Source organism: Podarcis pityusensis (assembly GCF_964106645.2).
Source record: "Podarcis pityusensis genome assembly, chromosome: 3".
Taxonomy (NCBI): domain Eukaryota; kingdom Metazoa; phylum Chordata; class Lepidosauria; order Squamata; family Lacertidae; genus Podarcis; species Podarcis pityusensis.
Genome location: NC_138026.1, coordinates 53,739,669 through 53,761,260, shown reverse-complemented (window position 1 = coordinate 53,761,260; position 21,592 = coordinate 53,739,669). Strand labels below are relative to the sequence as shown.

At 46.1% G+C, this 21,592-nt stretch overlaps 1 protein-coding gene across 2 annotated transcripts; it reads right to left on the bottom strand.

Annotated features, from left to right (window-relative positions):
• Positions 1-264: 264 nt before the first annotated feature.
• Positions 265-18,062, bottom strand: VGLL2 (vestigial like family member 2). 2 transcript variants are annotated; one of them, XM_080999804.1, is made up of 4 exons: positions 17,784-18,062; positions 12,120-12,429; positions 3,001-3,510; positions 265-1,420 (listed from the first exon to the last, which is right to left on the bottom strand). In XM_080999804.1, exons 1-4 carry the CDS (start codon positions 17,862-17,864, stop codon positions 1,377-1,379), a joined length of 945 nt encoding a protein of 314 aa, XP_080855930.1. In that variant the 5' UTR covers positions 17,865-18,062; the 3' UTR covers positions 265-1,376. The 2 variants fall into 2 exon arrangements, with proteins under 2 accessions (XP_080855930.1, XP_080855931.1); XM_080999805.1 differs by having other exon boundaries at positions 265-1,261.
• Between the last annotated feature and the right edge of the window lie 3,530 nt (positions 18,063-21,592).

Sequence of the window (21,592 nt, the reverse complement as noted above, 5' to 3'; positions counted from 1 at the left end):
ATGTTTCTGGACCACAGCAGGAGAACACTACTGCCCTCATGCCCTGCTCTTGGATTTTCTATGCTTGCCCACTATGCAAAAACAGGATGCTGGACTAGATAAGCCTTTGATCTGATCCAGCGGGGCTCTTGTAAACTTAACATTACCCACACCAACAAAACCCTTGTAAAACATTAACCTCGGGGATGTTTCTGTTGAACACATTCAGGTTCTTGGCACACCAAATCTCCAGTCTGTTTTGCTTGCAAAACTCATACAATCAGATGGTGAAAGGAGACATCTTTAATTCAACTTTCCTACAAATAAACATCTCATATATGTCCCTTCAAAAAAGAAGAGAAGAGAGACCCAGTCACTGACCACTAGAAAGATACATACAGTGAGCATTCATATTAAATGGGGCCCTTTGTCTATCCAATTACTCCCCCACCCCAATTTTCTCCAGTTGTTACTTGTGGAGCCTTTTCTTTTCTTTTCTTTTTTGAAGGGTCTCTTCTTTCATCATAAAACGTTCCTTGTATAAAAACCTTATATATACACATATGGATGGATGCATTATCCAATGCAATTGTTGTGCCAAACTCGGAGAAGTGCCACCTTAGTTGTCAAGTTTCTAGAATTCGAACAGTTGTCTCTTGAACAGCTGCATTTGTGTAAGCCGGGAGGGCAGGTGGCCTGTGCTAGTCGCTTGCCACTCATCACCATGCTGAAGACTGAAAGGTCTCTCCATTAAAAAAAAAAAAAAATCCCAAACGTGCCTAGGAGTTTAGAATTCCTTTCTTTGTTTCTACAGTGGAAAGGACAACAATCCCATTTACAACATCTGAATATCTTCTCATGCTGCTTTGAAAAAGGACTGTAGAGGTGTTTTTGTTTTTTGTTTTTTTAAAAAATGTCAGTCAAAAAGAAAAGTCCATGCCATTGTGCCGGCAGCAAACACTTTTTGCTTCCTAAAGTCAGCAATTTCAAAGTCCTTCTTTGTTCATCTTGATTCTTTAGAATGGCCTGGCCACTGTTCATGGATGAGGGTGCCCAACCCCATCATCACCCCATCATCATCTTAGGTCCTGTTGGTTGAAAGTTGAAGTCTAAGCAGCTTTTAACTCCCACTGAATTGCCCGTCTTCTTGTCCTTGAAATGTGACACGAGATACTGAAAGATGGAGGGGGACAAAGAAGATGGAGTTGTGGGGTGGTTGGGAACGCTTTAGAATCAGCAGTTCAGCTCAGGAGGGATCCACCACAGAAGGAATAACGGCGAGCTGTAAACCAAGATCAGAAGCTGTTACAAATCGACTCGATTCAGCTCTGTCACCACCAGTCCTACTTAGGCAGAGATCTGACTAGAGGGGAAGAAGAAAAGGTGGAAGGGCAGGTCTAAAACCAATAGAGGTCCTTGCTTTTATCCTGAGGCTGTAAACCTGAGAACAGAGAAAAGAGAGAGAGAGAGAGAAAGAGAAAATGGAAATAAAATAAAACAGAAAAGGGGGAGGAGTATAAATATATAAGGATGGGGCAGGGGTGGGGAAAGACAACTACCACCATTTTCTTGAAAGGGTAGGTAACCTATCTAAAAGCATAGTAATGCACTCTCGAAATAAAAGGAAAACCCAAGTTCAAATGGATAGCTTCACAAGAGAATTTAGGGAATCCTGGTGGAAATCCGCTTTTGGCACTGTCCCTCACCTTTAGTTCCACAACTGTAAAAATGGGCACTTGGAATTGAATCAAACATTTTCTAAACAGAGAGGTGACTTGACTATAAACTAGGCATTAACAATGGGTTGCCATGATGAGCCCTCACAAACACAAAGAGCTCACCCTACTGGCTTATTAAGAGGATGGTGACAATTTAGAAAATTATACAATAGAGCTCAAGGACAGGAGCAACTCCATAAAAATACACATTAGGGGAGCAGGGGGAAGTGGGAAACATTTGGAGGGTGAGCACCTGGACCCATTGTTGCTACCCCTTGGAGTCATCCCTGCTTGGGGAATAAATGCAACAGAGACTCACAAGAGATGTGACCAGTTTTATTTACAACTAGGCCTCTACAGGGATAATTGATTTCACCCTTAGTCTTTTGAATTGTAGAATCCAGAATTCTTTCCTTAGAGAGGGAAAGAAAGAGAGAGACAAACACACACACAGAGAGATGTTACCTAAGTTTGCACACCCACTAAACTAAAAATAAAAATAGTAATATCTGTATTTCATGGAAAACACATAGTAGACATCTCCTCTAACAAGAAAACATATTCTCTTTCAAGAATTTGATAAAAACTGAAAGTTTCTTGAGGAAAGGTTATGTTCATTTTGTAAACATACTCCCTAAGATAGTCGTGGATAACTTTTGGACACTGAGGGCTGAATAATAAGTTGCATCAAGGAATACTTGAACTTGGGCTCTCTGGTGTGTTTCCTGATATCACAATCATATTACCTATTTTTCTCAGTTTGCCTGTATCAGTGGCTTCAAGTGAGCCCACCTATGATGTGTTGAAGCAGCTACAGAACTATCACCATTCAGCTACGGGGCAAGAGTGTTTGCATGGATATGCTACACTTAATATCACTGCACGAAAGCTAGATTTTTCTTCTTGATAATTACAGCATTTATTATTATTTTTTTGCAGAAAGGCAAGAAAAGCACCTGTTAAGTTTAGAAATAAATAACTCAGTTTTATGTCTCACTCTGTTTCTGTTTGGTGCCTTACTTTGTTTTCATGTGTCGTCATTTAATTTTTTTTATTATGGCTAAGGACCTCAAAAGCTGGAAATGGCCCCCGCCTCTCTGGACCTCTGAGAAGGGCTGGGGGCAGGAATTGTATTCTATTACTGTTCATTTTGTTATTTGCATTTATTTGGGGTAGAGCAAGGGGACCTTGCTGATGATGAACACACACACACACACACACACACACACACACACACACACATTCAGAATGTGAGAAAAGGGTGGATGGACAGAAACAGAAAGCTACACCTGCCAGGCCTTACCTGTGTCCACATTGAGGCCTAAACTCTGTGCCATTTCCCCTGCAGGACTGGCGAAAGGTGCTGGCGTTGTCCACGCTGAAGTGGCAGGCTCACTCTTGCCCAGCTCGCACGGAGGGCTGACGGGCGTGGGCACTGAGGCGGGCGTGAGGCGGTGGGGGCGCACGGAAGCGGCGGGCACGAGCAGGGAGCCATAGCGAGGGTCAAAGTGAGGGCCGTAGACCTCATGCACAGCAGTGGGTCGAGGGTAGGCTGAGCTCTGTGTTCCAATGTAAGGGTGGTGGTGGTGGTGATGGTGGTGATGGGCAGGGTGCCAGGGCTCCGGGGGCCCCTGGTGGAGGTGACTGTGCAGCGAGCCTGGAGAGTAAGGGTCCGCTGTGGCAAAGGGCAGTTCGCTGTGGGCAGTGGCTGACAGTGGGCTGCCCAGGGACGCAGGCACTGAAGAGGGCTGGTACGTGCTGTTCCAGAAGGAAGGCGGGAAGCTGCGTTGACTCATGGGGAATGGGGATCCATCTAACAAAGGAAGGTGGAGAAGGACATCAGAGCCACATCAGAAAGGTGTGATGTCCATCCATTCCGTGAACCACAAGGACTCCTACTGATAAGGCATGTGCCTTCTAGATAAGCATCCTTCCTGTAACCTGTTTCCAAGGCAAATTGTTCCACCTAAAGGGTCTTCAGATTAGCCCCTCTCCTGGACTTTCACCCTGGCCATCAACCTCTTTTTCTGATTCAGATCAAGAATAGAAGGGTGCTCTCCAAAAAAAGAGTCCCTTGAATTATAAAGGCCAATGCCGTTTTTACCAGTGATGCTTTTAATAGGCAATTTCAATTGGTCAGCTGTAACCATGACTAAGGGCTCATCCACACTCATCCTTTTGCTCCACACTTTCTAGGAACAGGTCCTCATTTTAAAGCTCTGTGTTCAAGCGCTCCCTCTCCCACTACTTACCTCGGGGAAACCTGCTCTTTAATGCTGAATTGGGACAAACAGCAATTCAGGTTTTCTGTGGATTGCTGTTTGGTCCAATTCAGCGATGAAGAACATGTTTTTGTGGGGAAAGCGCTGGGCAGGGGAGCACTAGAACAAGAAGCTTTAAAGCATGGACCTGTGTTTAGAAACGTGGCACAAAAGGAAGTCTGGATGAGCTGATTCAACCTGATTTGTTTGTGGAGAGATTAGGCCACATCAGCTGCTTGATGAGCATTCGCCTTGACTTTCTGTGGTGAGATTGGATGATGTTGCATCAAGCCACTGTTATCCCACAGAGTGCAATCCCCAGCCCATTTCCTTATTGTAAAAAGTCGGATATCGTGGGGAAGTGGGTTTGTTTCACAAAAGCTCAGAATCAGCTTTAACTGCACAACCTGAATTTGCTGGTATGCAATTGAAAGTCTTAAGTTTAGATGGAACCCTAATGTTGATTTTTACCCTTGCATCATGTAAAGCCTCTGTCAAAATACAAAATAAGCATTAAAATCCACATTGGCTAGAATGTCCAACCAAGACCCTAGAAGCACGTTAAAAACTAACCAATTTATTATGGCAAAAGTTTGTGTGGATCTTAGTCCATGTCGTCAGGTACATGAAGTGCAGTTTTATTTGGCAGATACACATAGGAGTAAAGGGACATGGAGAGTAAAGTTTGGCATTAAATTGCAGTGAAATGCAAGACGCAAGCTGACAATCTATTGATTTACGTTAAGTTAGTCATCATGTCCATTGATCTCAATGGGTCTACAGCGATGAGGACTGAGGATAGATACATCCCATTTTCTGTGGCAATTCATTCAGAACTGAAATGGAATGATCATAGCTTGCTTTTTATGTTCCATTGTCACTTAACTCCATCCTTTACATCCATGTATATATCTTTATTGAAATTAGCTGAATTGTAACATGAGTTTACTTTTGTATTCTGTCCGGCATTAAGATTGGTTGAATAATATGACATGAGCATAGATGAGCTGTTTGGTGTCTTGTGTCAAAAGGAAATATATTCTGCACTTTCCTAACTAAAAAGCATTATTGGCATCTTTCAAAAAATAAAATAAAAATGTCTCTAGTCCTCCAGAAACTTAACTCCACCCTGGTGAATCTTTTTAAAGAGAGAGCGCACTGAATGAGCCAGATGAACACTGAACCCTTGATTCCAGAAGAGATCCACACTGTGAGCAGCCCATGATTCTCAAGAGCTCATAAGCAATTTGATTCCCACAGAGCAACAGACAATCTCAGCTGTCAATGAACCTTGAGGCAGATAACAGAACCCTAACAACATCTGATCTCAAGAGATTATCCTTGGGATTATTCTCACAGAATCCCATAGTGATAAAATCTAAATTACACTCTACACGCTCTTTTTTAAAAAATGTGTTAAGTATACCATTGGGGGGGGGGGCGCATCTCATGCAGCCACCACAAGGATCCCATCTGGTTGCACGATAATCACTGGCTTTAACCAAGGACACCTTGAGAGCTTCATGAGTAAGCGGGGGTTTAGATTTCTCAAGACCAAGTCTCAACATGGAAGATCTGCATTCACCGTAAGGTCATGAGGGAGCTTGCAGATCTCTCTCAAATAATACCCTTGCAACTTAACTATGCTTCATTATAGGCATGCTTCTCATCTATTTTTATTTTTAAAAAAAACAGGGCGGGAAGACGCTTTGCGCCTGCGATCCTGCGCGCGCTTCCTCGGAAGCAAGCCCCGTGGAAATGTTTCTGAAGAAGCATGGCTAAGATCAGGCTGCAGCTCGAGACAACGGCATCCTCTGTGTATCCAAAACAACCCTTAGCGGCTCCTCGGGCGTTCAAATCGCGACCAAAGCAATCGCTGATCAGAGAAAATGCTTTCCTACCAGGGCTACCCTGTAAAATATTCGAGTACGCGGGAAAGTCGCGGAACTTCTTTAAGAACAAACGTACAGCGGATCGTGTCCCTTAGCTGCTGGCTTCAGGCAGAATTATGAGTGTCTGGGGCCGAGGTGACACGCTGCGTCCTGTAAGCCCCTATTTTTGGAGGGCTGCTGCGGTCCCACGGAAGCGCCCTTTAGAGTCACAGAGTCTGCCATGGACTCCTTTCTCTCTCTCAGCCTTCTAGTCGCCAGGAGGCATTTGAATGGGGATCGGGGCCGAGCGGAAAGGATTAAGCGGTCCCTGGGATTGGGTTCCCAGCTGGTGCTGGACTACAACTCCCATCATCCCTTGGCCACCGGTCATTCTAACTAGGGGTGATGGGAGTTGTAGTCCAGCAACAGCATGGGACCCAAGCAGGACTTAATGGTGGTGGAGCTCTTCCAGAGGGTAACCTGTCTATCACTTCGCTAAACTTACTTCCCAAAGTGGGGAAATCAGATCTGCTGCGTCCACGGACCCGCCTGCTCATCCCACTGACCGGGACCCCCGCTGGATCTCTGCTCCGAAGTCTTGCCCTTGACCGCACGGCTGCTCCCCATAAGGCTAAGGTTCGAGATTTTGCAAGTTTTCCAAGGGCGATTTTTGCCCCCGTTTTTGCGCATTGCTGAAGGGCGATGCAGAAGCGCACTAAAGAAGCGAATTTGCACTTCCGATCTGGAAAACCCCAGGGCTTGCTCGAGCAAAGTGGGGTGGGAGCATGAGAGTCTCGGGATCGTGGGTTCGAGCCCCACGTTGGGCAAAAGAGTCATACATTGCAGGGAGTGGATTAGATGGCCCTCATGGCCCCTTCCAACTCTACAGATCCTTTATTATTCTAACTAGCCGGGGAAACAGAAGTTGGACCCCAGTGGAAGCATGTTTACTTCGAGAGACTGATGCCTGAAAAGAATGGCTATTCGGAAGTAATTCAGTGAGGGTCGCTCTCGGGTATGGGGCTGCGGCCTACTTTGGGACTTCTGCGTAAACGTCTCTAGAATGGTGATGTCCGCATTTAAACAAATATTGCTGAATTTCGAGATTTCTCCTTTTCAGTAGCTTGCTTCCTGGCTGCTGTGACTGTGCTTTGATATCCAAGTGTGTCATACATGGACGTAGCGAGGATTTTTATCAGGGGGGCAGGCTTTTGTTAGGGGGGGCAGAACTTCAGGTTTATATTTATTGGGGGGTAGCTGCCCCCCCCCAGGCTACGCCCATGGTGTCATACTCCGTATTGATTTTTGGAGAGCATCACCCAGCGTATCCAGAAATGCCCCAGCCATCTCTTTCTTCCCCAGAAAATGCCATATACTGCGGTGCAGTATTTCAGAATACAGGCAGCATTTTTTAAAAAAAGAAAAGAAAAAGAAAAAAGGTTATGGTAGTTGAGAATTAATTGCCAATTTTAAAGATTTGCCTCTTTCTAAAAAAATTAGTTATCACACTAATTAGAAATAACTAAGATAGCAATTAGTTATTACTGTTCATTACCCTGTCCGCTTATAAAAATGATTAAAAACCCAGCAAGATCCATGAATCGAGAGTGAATGCGTGTTCTAAAACCCAACTTTTTCTCTCTCCCAGAAGTCGTTGCTTGGCATCATCCGGCCTAGTCAAAAAAGCCAAAAAGGTGGAAAAAGGCGAGGGGAGGCCCCATTATCTATATTAAACAAAACACCTCGGAATCGAATGGAGAGGGAATGAGACCCCTAGTCTGTGACTCCGGCTTGTTAAGTACTTGAATTTAAGGGGGCTGTCCTAAACGCACATATTATGGGGGTACCTTTCATTGCTGAACAATTCCTTCAGAGTGAATGTACACATAACTGTGCCGTTAGCCCGTGCAATTCTACACTTGCATTTACTCCAGAGTCGGCGAATTCAATGGGATTTCTCCTCCGGTAAGCTATGTGCCACAATTCCAGAGGATTCCAGACAGGAACACCCGCTGCTGCAAAAGCATTCCTACAACTATTTAAAATCACTTACTTTCTGTATTTTTGCTTCAGGGTCGCCTTATTTCTACAACGCCAGGAACCAGGACTTAAAAAGCATTAAGTAATATTTGGGGGACAAAAAAATTATTTGCTCTCTCCAAGTAGCCTAACCGGTTTGGAGATGAGGCGGCTACGTTTTGCATCCCACGTCTTTTTATTCAGAAGTAAATGGCATTGCATCCCATTGAGTTTCATCTCAAAAGTGTTGTTTGGGGGCTTTTCCTTTGCCTTTATCGGGCAGCTTGGATTTTTCGTTTCTTAGAGCCTTGGAAAGAAAACCCCGTTCTTAAATGTGCGATTTGCGCACCTGGAAAACCCCAGCCTCTCTCCCCATCCGGCCCCTCCCTCGCCTTCTGCGTTGCCGGATTCGTTTCCTTTCCCCATTGAATTAAGACGCTCCCCCCTATCTACCTCCATGCGTTTCCCGTATGTCCCCTGTCCCATGTCCGCGGCGATTACGGGGCGGAGTGTCTGTTCGTCAAAGGGGACGGTCTCTTGCTGCGACCTGTCGCCTCCCGATCGCTCTTTAGAGTGAAGAATATTAATCCCGAAATTAACAGTCCCATGCAATATCCCTTTTAAAAAAGGAAGTTGATACTACGATCCTGTGATCTCTCTGCCTAGAAGTAAACCCCCATAGAGTTCAGAAGAGCTGCTTCCAGGGTGAAAACGGATAGTTTTGCAAGCTCTCTCTCTCTCTCTCTTAATTATATCAATGTTTAATTGGTTTTTAAAAAAAATGCTTCCCATGTTTTGAACTGTTCTTATTTTTATCTGTAAACCGTCTTGAGTCCCTGGTCAGGGGAAAATACGGGGTATAAATAAATATACTGTATTGTTATAATAATAAAATTCCTTCCAGTAGCACCTTAGAGACCAACTAAGTTTTTTATTGGTATGAGCTTTCGTGTGCATGCACACTTCTTCAGGAAAGCTCATACCAATAACCTAGTTGGTCTCTAAGGCGCTACTGGAAGGATTTTTTTATTATTTTGTTTCGACTACGGCAGACCAACACGGCTACCTACCTGTAACTAGTGTTATAATGATGTTACTGATCTGCATGTAAATTGTTAGAGAGCAACCCAGCCACGTGTCCTCCTGCAATAAGTCTTGTTTTCTTGTGTTCAGGTTGTTTTTTTAAAAAACCCAATAACCCCAAAATCACCATCCTCCTCCCGCCCCTGTTCCTTTAACAGCTGCTTGATGTGCAGGAATTAACAAGCGCCGCTTTTCGCCGCCGAAAGAGAAACGGAATCCGCTGCTAATTGCTGCAGCTCAAGCGGCGGCTCACGGCGCTGGCGCGGCCCAAGCCTCCGGCATGCTGGTCTCGCTCGCCCGGGCGCAGACGCTCCAGCTTGTTTCTCCCTTCCCCCAGTTGCGCTCCCGGAGGGGCTGCCGAGATTTTCTTGACAACGGCCTCTCGGGGGCCACAAAGGGCAGGGCAGCCCTCTGCCCTTCTCGGCCCGGCAGCTGCTCCAGGGAGACCTTGTTGGGCCATTTGTTTTGTCTTTCTGAAATTCCGGCAGCTGAGTTCCCCTCGTCAGGGATTTTTGGAGTTTCGCAGGAAAGGGGGTAAATTCATTTCTCCCCTCCCTGTGAAAAGTTTAGCCCTGTAAATTCCAGAAAGTGGAATAATAATAATAATAATAATGCAAACTTTGGAAATGTACAAAGAGGTAATGCTAAAATTTTGAACTGGATTAAACTTGTGTTTTCAAAACTACACACTTTTTGATCCCATATGTGTGAGCAGCTGCCTTGGATTGAGCCGAACTTTTGGTCCAGCTAGATCAGAATCGTCCACAATGATTGGCAGAGACCCTCAATTCAGACGAGGGACATTCACAGCCCTACCTGGGGATTTGACCTTCTGCAGGCAAAACAGGTGCTCTACTAGCTACCATTGCACTACCAGAGAGGGTTTAGTTGCAAGCAGGTTATTGAGATAAATGGGATGCTGGCGCTTTTTTAAAAGAAAAAAGGAAAAAAATACATAAAGGCAAATGGAAAGGTTGGATCAAGATTAAATTGAATAAAGCATGGACTGGCATGTCAAAGGTGACACGGCAACCTCAGAAAAAAATGGATGCAGGGAGAGAACCCACCCCAAAACAAATTCCAGTGTGGATGCACCCCTAGCCTGTTTTTTTAAAAAAATTCTACCTCTCCTATATAGAATAGAATTCTGTAATAGAATTCCCTTCTATTCATATGCATAGAAGTTCATGGACCTACAGGACTATTCAAAACACATCATACACAACCCACCTTTTGAAGTGGAAAAGATTTAGGCTGTAATCCAGGAAGTAAACCTCACTGAACTCAGTGGGGCTTCCTTCTGAGTAGGGTTGCACTGCCAAACAGCACAGAACATGGGGCTCCTGTGCCTTTAAGAGATGTATAGATGAGGGTACTCCAGCAGATGTAGCTATAGGTACCTGGTCCTCCAACTCCCATTGACCCCCATGGCCAGGGAAGCAGCTGCTTTTGCCACTTTGTATTTTTACCAAATACAGAAGTGCGCTGCAGGATCAAACACAGCCTTCTTGTTCAGCATCTCTCTTCACACAGTGGCTGACCAGATGCTTGCTATCAGAAGGCCACATGCAGAGCACGAAGGCAAAGAGTCCCCCCCCCCGCAAATAGTTGCAGTGATATAGTGTGTCTGAATATGGAGGCTTCATATAGGTTTCACACACTTAACTGTTCTATTAAGATCAATAGGGTTTAGAAGAGCCTAATCTGACCTGGCCCACGTCCTTTACTCGGAGCATTCAATGCATCTAGTGTTGGGAATCTGATAATAATACTTTTTTGTGGCTCATTGCTTCCTTCCCCCACTGTTTTGGAAGCAAGGCACAAAAGATGAAATATATGCCCCTCATTGCTTCCAATTAAAGTTTGTTTGTGGATTCTTGCAGGCTGCCATTTATTCATAAATAAGGCCCATTGAGTTGAATGTGACTTATGCGTCACTAACTCCCAAGTGAGCCTACAGGATTACAGCCTTGGTGAATGTGATTATTCCTGGATTCATTTATTGGAGTAGCTACTACAGACCATTAAAGCTGTGATCCTATGTACCCTTATCCTGGGACTAAGTCACATAAGGCCAAATCAATAATATAGTCTTAGGCTGTGTACACAATTCTGTTTACTATGAATCCAGTGTGTTCCCGCTTCTAGTTTGGAAAGTGGTATACCCACGATGTTAGCCATATATATCCTGCCATTGCTTATGAAGTACGTTGTTTTGATGCATCTCTTCCCCCCTCAAAAAGCCCCAGCTTTGATCCAGATTGGGAAAAAGAAGGACCTAGCTATGTTTTAAGCTGGTACTGTGTACGCAATCTTTATTGTCTTGGCTCCCTTCCTAATTTCAAAGAGGATAAGATCTTTTATAGGTGATTATAAACAGTGGGACGCGGGTGGCGCTGTGGGTAAAACCTCAGCGCCTAGGACTTGCCGATCGTATGGTCGGCGGTTCGAATCCCCACGGCGGAGTGAGCTCCCGTCATTTGGTCCCAGCTCCTGCCCACCTAGCAGTTCGAAAGCACCCTTAAGTGCAAGTAGATAAATAGGTACCGCTTTGTAGTGGGAAGGTAAACTGCGATTCCGTGTGCTGCGCTGGTGCAGGCTCGCCAGAGCAGCTTCGTCACGCTGGCCACGTGACCTGGAAGTGTCTTCGGACAGCGCTGGCCCCCGGCCTCTTAAGCGAGATGGGCGCGCAACCCCAGAGTCGGTCACGACTGGCCCGTACGGGCAGGGGTACCTTTACCTTTACCTTATAAACAGATATCCCTGAAGAAAATTTGTCAGCCATTATGTTTGCACACATGCGATATAATTCTGCCCCAGCCACTACACACATTCCCCACTGTAGACATAGAACTCTGTGGGTTATGCTGAACACATCCATTCACAGATGAGCAGCACACCTAGGTTGTACCAAATGCCCCTTGTTTCAAAGCATTAGATCCCATTCAAAGTCTGTATACAGGTCACTGCTGCTCCCTGAGCTGCCTGGCTTTCAACAACAGCTACCACACCTTACGGCTATAGTGGCACAACATTGTGTGCTAATTCTCCCTAGCCCCTTGCATGGAACTACAGTTCCCTGCTGGGAAGGCACCAGTAGTTAAGCCAGATTCAAAGAGTTTTCTAGTGCGGGCGCAGACAGACCAGGCAGCAAGGGTCCTGCAGGGCCAAGAGGCTTATCAGCTCACCCCTCCAAGAACTGGAGCTCCTCATGGCAGCCTTCGTGCTGGAGCTGCTGGGCGAGTAGCTGCTGGGCTGGCTGAGGGCTCGGCTGAAGTGCTCGTCCACCACAGCACTGATGTCCCCTTGGAAATAGGTGAACAAGACGCATCTGGAATTGATGACTTCGGCCTCTGGGGGGCGCTCTTTCTCCGGGCTGCACTCTTCCTCTTTGATGCTGGCAGGGGCAGTGTGGCTGGAGAAGGAGCTGCTGGCACTGCTGCCGCTTGTGCTGGCGCTCTCCGCGGCTTCCTGCATCTTCGAGTAAAAGGCTAGTTTCTGTGGAAGAGAGCAAAATGCAGTCAAGGTCCGTGCACACATGCCTGCCCATCAGAAATGTGCCAATGGCTCCCCTGCCAAACAGTTGCATTTCGAGGGCAATGAGGCAGCAGGAAAGTTCTGCCTCTCAACCCCAGTTTTTGTGTATAAATAAATGAAATGCAACAATCCCCAGTCTTTTCTACAAACCCATGTAGGAGCCCCTCTCTGTGCACCAGAAGGGAATGAGGTCTGGAGGAGGAAAACATGCATACATTGGACTGGTGGACTGATAGACATACATAACTTTAAAAAGTGTGTGTAATGAAATTCAGAGCCAGTGTGGTGTAGTGCTTAGAGGGTTGGACTAGGACTTGAGAAACCAGGACTCAAATCTCCACTCAGCCAGGAAGCTCCCTGAGCCAGTCACAGTCTCTTAGCTGCTAATCTACCTCACAGGGTTGTTGGGAGAAGAATACAGTGGTACCTCAGGTTAAGTACTTAATTCGTTCCGGACGTCCGTTCTTAACCTGAAACTGTTCTTAAACTGAAGCACCACTTTAGCTAATGGGGCCTCCTGCTGCTGCCGTGCTGCTGGGGCACGTTTTCTGTTCTCATCCTGAAGCAAAGTTCTTAACCCAAGGTACTATTTCTGGGTTAGCGGAGTCTGTAACCTGAAGCGTATGTAACCTGAAGCGTATGTAACCTGAGGTACCACTGTATTGAGAAAGAGCGAAACCATGCATGCCATAACAAACAAACAAATACAATTAAGCACTCTGATCAATGACTGGTGGTATGATTTATTGTTATTCCAGACTGAAAGTTTCTTTGGCTACAAAAACTCTCATTGCTATTGCTTTGCCAAAGGGCTGCTGGGCTATTTAAAAAAATTAAAAAGCTGGGGATGGGACGGGAGACCAACACTCTACACGTCTAAACTGTCTGCAGGCGTCTGACCTACTCTGGCTCTTTTATACGCTCAGGTGGAGGCCTGGTGAAGAAGGGGTGGGTAGAAGGGACATGTGAACACAACACTCAAAATGCACGGATTCCTGCGAAGACAAGCTTTGCCTTTCATCAGTAGGCAGATTTGGGACACTGTGGTTTGCGCCTCAGTCAGGTTTTACAATCTCCCGATCCACAAACCTTTCAGGCAAGAGAATTTGGAAGGGCTTTGCTCCAACGGTTCTGGCTGAAGGAGCTGCTGGATCACAGCAAGCTGCCCCGTCCCTTTCTCTGGAGGGAAAAAGCTCTCTCTTCCCACTCAAAGCGTACACTTTGAATCGAAGCAAACTGACCCAGTTACCTGGGCTTGGAGGGCTGCGGCCAGCGGAGAGCAGCAAGAAGCAACGCGCTCCGGGTTTCTCTGTTTGGCTAGCGCGCTTCGCTCGCATCACACAGCGCCGGCGGAAAATCTGGCGACGAGCCTGGCTAGTGGAGGCCGACGCGCCGCTGAGGAGGACCCTCGGAAAGCAGCCGCGCAGGCCGGACAGAAGCGAAGGCGCCGCTCCTGCTAGCTCCGATCCGTATTTTGCAAGAGAAGCGGGAGAACAAAAGCAAGACCAGGGTGGAAATGGACCAGGCAACGGCCGACGTCCGCAGGCAGGAGAGAAGACGTCCGCGGCATCCAAACTAGCCCGAGACAGCTGGAGCAGGCGGATTTTCCCATTCCTTCTTAAAGATAAGAGGTGACACCAAGTGTCCAAATTCAAGGGAAAACACCAGGAGGAATCGTAAAATAAAAAACAACCACAAACTACCTCGCGCATAAAAGCGCTGAGCTTTAACAATGTCCGAATGGGACACAATGCGAATCGAAATCCAGAAGATGTTCGTGTACTTTGGTTTCTTAAACAAAATAAAACTATGGCAACAGCAAAAAGCCCTGTTGATTCTAAGAGACCGGAATGGCAGGCCAGAGATCGCCCTGAACCTGGTTTTTCGCGTGAAATTACTCTCAGTGAAGGGTCCCCGGAGCGCCAACACTATCAAAACCAAAAGAAGGAAAACTAAAAACCTGAGAAACGGCGAGTCCCACGAAGTGGGAGCGAGGAAGATGTTGTTTTAAACATGTGGTCTACACTGGGAAGACTATTTTCTGAGCTTAGTGCTGGTAGGAGCAAGAGGCGGCGGGAAAGCCACGCAACTGGCAGGACTCGAACTGGGTTTGGGAAGAACAGCGTCCGCTTGGCACGGGGAGAGAGAGAGAGGCATTTCCGACGGGACCAGATTATTTTTCACTGGGTTCTTTGAGAGAGAGAGAGAGAGATCTCGAAGGCCTGCTTAATGTTCTCCACGTTTGCTTTGCCGCGGTTAGCGTGTCTGCAGCTGCTGCTGCTGTTGCCGCCGCCTCCGTCAAGGGCCATCAAAATGCAAAATGAATAATTGGATTCGGACACAGCGCAAAAGTCCTGGAGGGAGAGTAAGAAGACGTTGGAGGGGGCGGGAGGCGAAGCAGCCAGGCTCGCCGCTCTCTGGATTTCTGCGATTTAGTTATGCTACGCCTTGCCATCTCAGGAGCAAAGAGGCTTTAAAAGGGGGATAGACGCATTCGCGGAGCAGTCAGTCAGTGGCTACTGGCCACAAGGGCTACTTGCACGGCCAGAGGTCTGTTCTGCCTGCGAATAATACGAGTCTTGGGGGGGGGGGACGGGACAGTAGGAGGAGGGAAGGATTCCTGCCCTCCTGGCCTGCTTGGGGCCTTCGCAGAGGATCTGGTTGGGCACGGTGCTACATAGGGCGGTGGGCCGGATCCAGCAGGACTCTCCTTATGCTGGAGCGATTTGGGAGCGTATTCTGACCCACGCCTGCCTCAGTCCCTGCGCTGACCGGCCTCCCACTCCAAGCAGCAGATATTGGAGGGAGGGACCAGCACCCAGAAAGCCCAGCAAATTATTTTTCATTCGCTCCATTTTCACCACCACGGAGGGCCCTGAGAGCGGCATCTCCCGCTCCTCACTCTGCCGAAAGACTGACAAACCAAACGGGACTCTTCCCCTGCTGAGTGACCTTCCCATTTCCTCGAGCTGCACCTCCTCGCCTGGAATGCACAATTGTAAGGTCCTCGGGGCAGGAAGCTTTCCTTCTCTTTGCTTCGTTACTGTGGCAAAGCATCAGGCGCATCGGCTTGGACAAGTCACTCCTGTCCGTCTCCCCAGACGGGTCATCAGAAATGTCCCGATTTTTAATACAGTCTCGGGGAAAGAAAATTAGGTACCGCGATCTCCAAATCCTACTAATAATCAAGGTGCTTCAGAAGCCAGGTGCCGCCACAGCACGGAGTCGCCATAGGGAACTGGGTCCTTTCTCAAGGGACCCTATTCTGACCGGCCTTGCAGAACTATCTGAGAAGGAGCCTGATAAATTAAGAATTACAAGCATTATTCTCCATACATCGGTGGGAAGAGGAAAGAATAGCGAGGGCTACGCTTGGGACGTTATCTCGGAAGGAAGGCAGCAACTCGTGGAACTATTACCTGACATTCATTCGTTTTATGGCGGAACCTGAATCGACGGGGCAGACGTTCCTAAGGATTTCAAAGTGAACTAAACTGACTTAGCCGCCGGCTGCGTCCTGCAGAGCCTAACTTCGCGTTATCAACCACATTTATTTGGAAGCAAACGGCTAGGATTGTTGGGCCTGTTCCGTTTAAGACGGTCATGAAATACAGAAAGAGTGTCGGACTCAATGCCGCCTGCTATCTCTTCCTTTAATGCTGAGTTTCAGTTTTCCTTGCAAACTGAATTTCTATTCCGCCCGACACAATGAAACAATTTTGAATTTCTTTTGCTGTCCAAGACGGGCTTTAAATGGAAGGCAATATTTCCGCATTTTGTCAGGTTTTTTTTCACTTAATGATATCTTATTTTTATCTGAACTCTTCAAGAACCAGAATTTATTTCTAGCAAAACAAACAAAAAACCCCCAAAACAACAACAACAATCCACTCACATTTGTTAGAGGCACGTTAGCTACCGACGCAATACAATTCAGATTTCCTTGATTCAAGGAAGGTTGCTCTAGCGACGGAAATGAAAACGAATTGCTTCTCTTATTTGCAACAACGAACGGAGGGGCAAGTGAAGGCGCCGGTCTCGGATTTACCGCCGCGCCTTTTGCATGCAAACGAACAGGGCTGAAACATTTTGCTACTTCCGAGTCCAGAGTTCTGAACTTTCTTACAAAAAGCTGCAGAACGCGTCCCGCCGGCTTAGTTTAGGAAATTAACCGAAAAAAAGATTAAAGCTCACTGAAAATTACAATGGCCAGAGAGAACGAAATTGCAGGAAGCGATTCTCACAGGTTTCTAAAAATAAAATAATCATTTGCGATAGTTTGCATTTATACAACGTATTCCGAGTCCAAAGCAATCCACGCTGTTAGCTTACGACATCCTCGCAAGGAAGGCCAGCGTTAACCTGCACATACGGCTGCGAAGAACGAGGTAAAAATGGAATTCCAAAAGCCACCTCTGGAATTAGTGGCTGAACTATTGTTCCAACTCCTGTTACAATCTCATTAACACTTCTAACCATTACAGTCGTTCTCTCATTCCTGAAAACAAGTTTAAATACCTTTGGTGTCCATGGGTAATATAGTTTTAATTCCAATTGGCGGGCAGGCTGAGCTCGCTGCGAAACATCCCCACCCGCCATCTCGAGAGCACTTCCTATTCCGAACATGAACACGTTTGCAAAACCAAAATAAAATCACCACAAGTCTGACTAAAACGGAACCATTTGCTAATTCAATTCCCCCAGAAGTCGAGGGGACCGCGGTCCATTTGCGTTTCAGCTCAAGAATTTTCTGACGGTAAGAGCTGTTCGACAGTGGAACGGGCTGCCACGAGAGGTGGTGGATTCTCCTTCATTGGAAAGGCTTTAAGCAGAGGTTGGATGGCCACCTGTCATGTATGACCTAAACTGAGATTCCTGCACTGCAAGGGGTTGGACTAGATGACCCTGGCGCTCCATTGAGACTCTCAACTCTACAATTCTATTATTCATCCAGGGAATACGAGTGGGACGGGAAATGGAGCGATACAAGAAATTGAGCCCCAGGATTCCATTCACCTCCCCCCCCCTCCCCAGATTCCTCCGGCTGCGCTCATAAGTCACCCGCGACGCATTCTTGTGCCAAGCTCGAGCTAGAATTATAGAACTGGAGGGGACCCCGAGGATCATCTAGTCCAGCCCCTGCAATGCAGAAATCTTTCGGCCAATGTGGGGCTCGAACTCACGAGCCTGACATTAAGAGTCTCATGCTCTACCAACTGAGCCATGCCAGAGTATATGCCGGGCCAGTGGCACCTCCTCGACGGTGCCCGGGGCTTCCCTGCCTCCCCCACCCACCCTCCGCCCCGGCGACTTACCTGGTGGTAAGGGCTATAGGCGGCTGCGAAGTACGGCTGGGGAGGACCATAGACTTGGTACATCACATCCAGGCAGCTCATGGCGAAAGGCAGCCGCGACTCCGGCAGCGGAGCGTCAATTCTGGCCGGGCGGCTGCATAGGGGGTTTTTCCGATCGGGCCGCCCGCCCCTCGAGCAAGGAAGGGGCGGGGAAGGAAGCTCGCGGGAGGAAGGGAGCCTGGCCCTGCCCCGCCGCTGTCAGCCAGCGCAGCGCCAGTCCACGCGCCCACGAGGAACAGGCGCGGCGGGCGCCAGCCGGGAAGCATTTAAACCGCACGCTCGGCGTCAGGCGGGGGCGGGGCGGCCGCGGGCCAATGGGAAAGCGCCCAGCGCGCACGCGCGCCCCTCTGCCCGGTTGCTCTGTGACAGGCCTCCCTCGAGCCGCCGCCGCCGCTGCCGGGATAGACGTCGCGCCTTTTCTGTGCCGGGGGTGGGGGGCACCTGGTGCGTTCGGAGCCCATCGCCAGAGCGACGGTAGATCCCGCCCCTCCGTGCACGTGCTTTGCATTGTGTGTGCGGTGGGGGGAACCCAGGGGAGGCTGCAGGCAAGCAGGTAATATAGGCAGGAAGAAGGGCGATTGATGCCGCGGAGGAAAAACTGGTCCAAATGTTGTTTGTTTCTTCAGACCGAAAGGTCCACAGAGCGCATCACGTGCAGTCAAAGCAGGCAGTCCCTAACTTGCAGTCCAAAAAGGTAATAAAAATAATAAACGCGTATATAAAAGCAGACTATGAGGAGGGAATGCCAGGACGCAGGAATCGATTAATAGAACTCTGCAATTCTGATTCTTTAAGCTGCATGTACTAGAGCAGAGTATTTGAGAGAAAGCAACGAACACGAGCTGGATATCTGGAGGATTCCGTTCAGCGGCAAGATTTGCCTCCTGGGGGGAATATTGCTTCCTTCCACACCACATCTCTGCTGTGGCAGAGACTCATTCATTATATTTAGTCGTTTAGTCGTGTCCGACTCTTCGCGACGCCATAGACCATAGCACGCCAGGCACTCCTGTCTTCCACTGCCTCCTGCAGTTTGGTCAAACTCATGCTGGTAGCTTCGAGAACACTGTCCAACCATCTCGTCCTCTGTCGTCCCCTTCTCCTTGTGCCCAGGGCAGTGAATAGCTGCTACTTCTGCTTGCCATCTGCCCCAGGTGGCTGAGCGAGCAGCAACTTGCTGCTAGGAGTAGCAGCAGACATTGTGTGTGTGTGAGAGAGAGAGGTGTACAGGTAGCATCGGGGATGGATGCTCCTTGTTAGGGATGGAGGAGAAATTCAATACGGTATGCATTTAAAGCCAAATCTATCAGATTCACACTTTCTGAAACAGTGTTTCTTTATTTAGAGCATTTGCACCGTGCTGTTCAGCCAAAAAGGCTCCCAAAGTGGCTTACATGCTATGGAAACAAGACAGTCCCTACCCACAGACCTACAATCTAACCCCCCCCCCCACCAAAGCACAGCTATCCTGCACAATTTGCACTTATCCAAATTTTGCAATGCAGTTCTCCAGTCAAAAATGTATATGTTTACAAAAATTTATATGTTGTAAGTGTGCTTAAAATGAATACTGTATATTAGGGAAAATAACGTACAAAATTGCATTGGATCAGTGAAAATTGCTTGCAAAAATGTGTACATGGGTCAAAACTGCATATGACCATGTGTTCAATAAGAGAAGTTCACACAAAAATGCTGATGTGATGAATTTTATTTTTTTTATAAATAATTTTTATTATTTTCCAACACAAATATACAATTCTATCAAATTTTCACAAATTTGTTTCTTTTTAGACTTCCTTCGGCTTCTCTGACAATCATCCATATTTACCTCTCAGTTTACGCATTCCTCTGTTTATATTGCCATTAAACTTCCCTCCCACTCCTATTTCTTTTTAACAATATATCTCAACTTTCACAGTGCTTCTTGAAATCCCACCAGTGTTGTTTGCACATCACATGTTCTTTTCAGATACTCAACAAATTTCCCCCAGTCCTCGATGAACTTTTGGTCTCGAAGATATCTAATTTTCCCGGTTAATCTGTCCAATTCTGCATAGTCAGTCAGTTTCAGTCTCCATTCTTCTATTGTCGGTGTTTCCTCTTTTTTCCATTTCTGGGCCAGTAGAATTCTTGCTGCTGTGGCTGCATATTGAAAAAGTTTACAGTCTTTTCTTCTGATTTCATTCCCTATAATTCCTAAAAGAAAGGTCTCTGGTTTCTTTACAAATGTATATTTTAACATCTTTTTCATTTCGTTATAGATCATCTCCCAGAAGCCCTTCACTTTCTTACATTCCCACCACATATGATAAAACGTACCTTCTTTTTCTTTACATTTCCAACATTTGTTACACATCTTATATATTTTTGATAATTTTACCGGTGTAATATACCATCTGTAAAACATTTTCATAACATTTTCTTTAAGTACTGTACATGAAGTAAATCTTAAATTCTCTTTCCACAGTTTTTCCCAGTCCTCAAACTGAATATTATAACCAAAATCTCTAGCCCATTGTATCATTACCGATTTAACTTTTTTGGTATTCCATTCCAACAATATTTTATACATTTTTGACAAAATTTTACAATTATTGTTTATCACGTCTGTCTGGAACTTTGAATCTTTTTCTACATAACCACTTTCTTTAATGTCTTTTTTAAACATTTCATTAACCTGGAAATAGTGCAACCAATCATATACATATTCTTTGACTTGTTCATATGGTTTTAATTTCCATTTTCCTCCTTCTTTGATTATCAATTCACCATATGTAATCCAATTACCTCTCATATTTATTTTCTTTACACTCATAACCTCTAATGGAGACAACCAGTGTGGAACTTTCAGTTTTTATACCTATCCCATATTTCAATTAATGACCTCTGAAATATGTGGTTCCCAAAGCCTTTATGGATTTTCTTCTTTTCACACCATAAATACGCGTGCCATCCAAATCTGTTATCAAATCCTTCTAAGTCTAATAGTTCTTTATAGTTCTAATATAGTTCTAATAGTTCTTTATTCTCTAATTTTATCCACTCTCTCAACCAGCAAAGCCATGCTGCTTCATAATATAGTTTCAAGTCTGGCAGGGCTAAGCCTCCTCTTTCCTTTGCATCCGTTAATAATTTAAATTTAATTCTCGGCTTCTTGCCCTGCCAGATATACCTTGAAAGCACTCTTTGCCACTCTCTAAAGATTGCTAGCCCCTTTAATATGGGGATAGTTTGAAATAGAAATAACATCTTTGGAAGGACACTCATCTTTATCGTAGATATTCTACCCCAAAAAGATAATTTCATTCTTCTCCACACCTCTAAGTCTCTCTTTATTCTGTTCCAAACCGGTATATAGTTATTCTGAAACAAGTCAGTATTCTTAGGAGTTAACCAAATTCCTAAGTATTTAACCTTTTTCACCACCTCTATCTCTGTCCTTTGTTGCATTATTTCTATTATACTTTGATCCATATTTTTTGTAATTATTTTGGTTTTCTTCTTGTTTAATCTGAACCCTGCCACACTTCCAAATTTCTCAATCTCATCCAAAACTTCTTTTACACTTTCTAAAGGTTCTTCAGTCATAATTACCAGATCATCAGCAAAGGCTTTTACTTTATATTCATTCTGGCCAACTGTTACCCCTTTTATTAGTTCATTTTGTCTCATTGACCTCAGGAAAACCTCTCGGACCATTATAAATAGTAATGGCGAAAGTGGACACCCCTGTCTAGTTCCTTTTGTTATTTTTATATCTTCTGTGG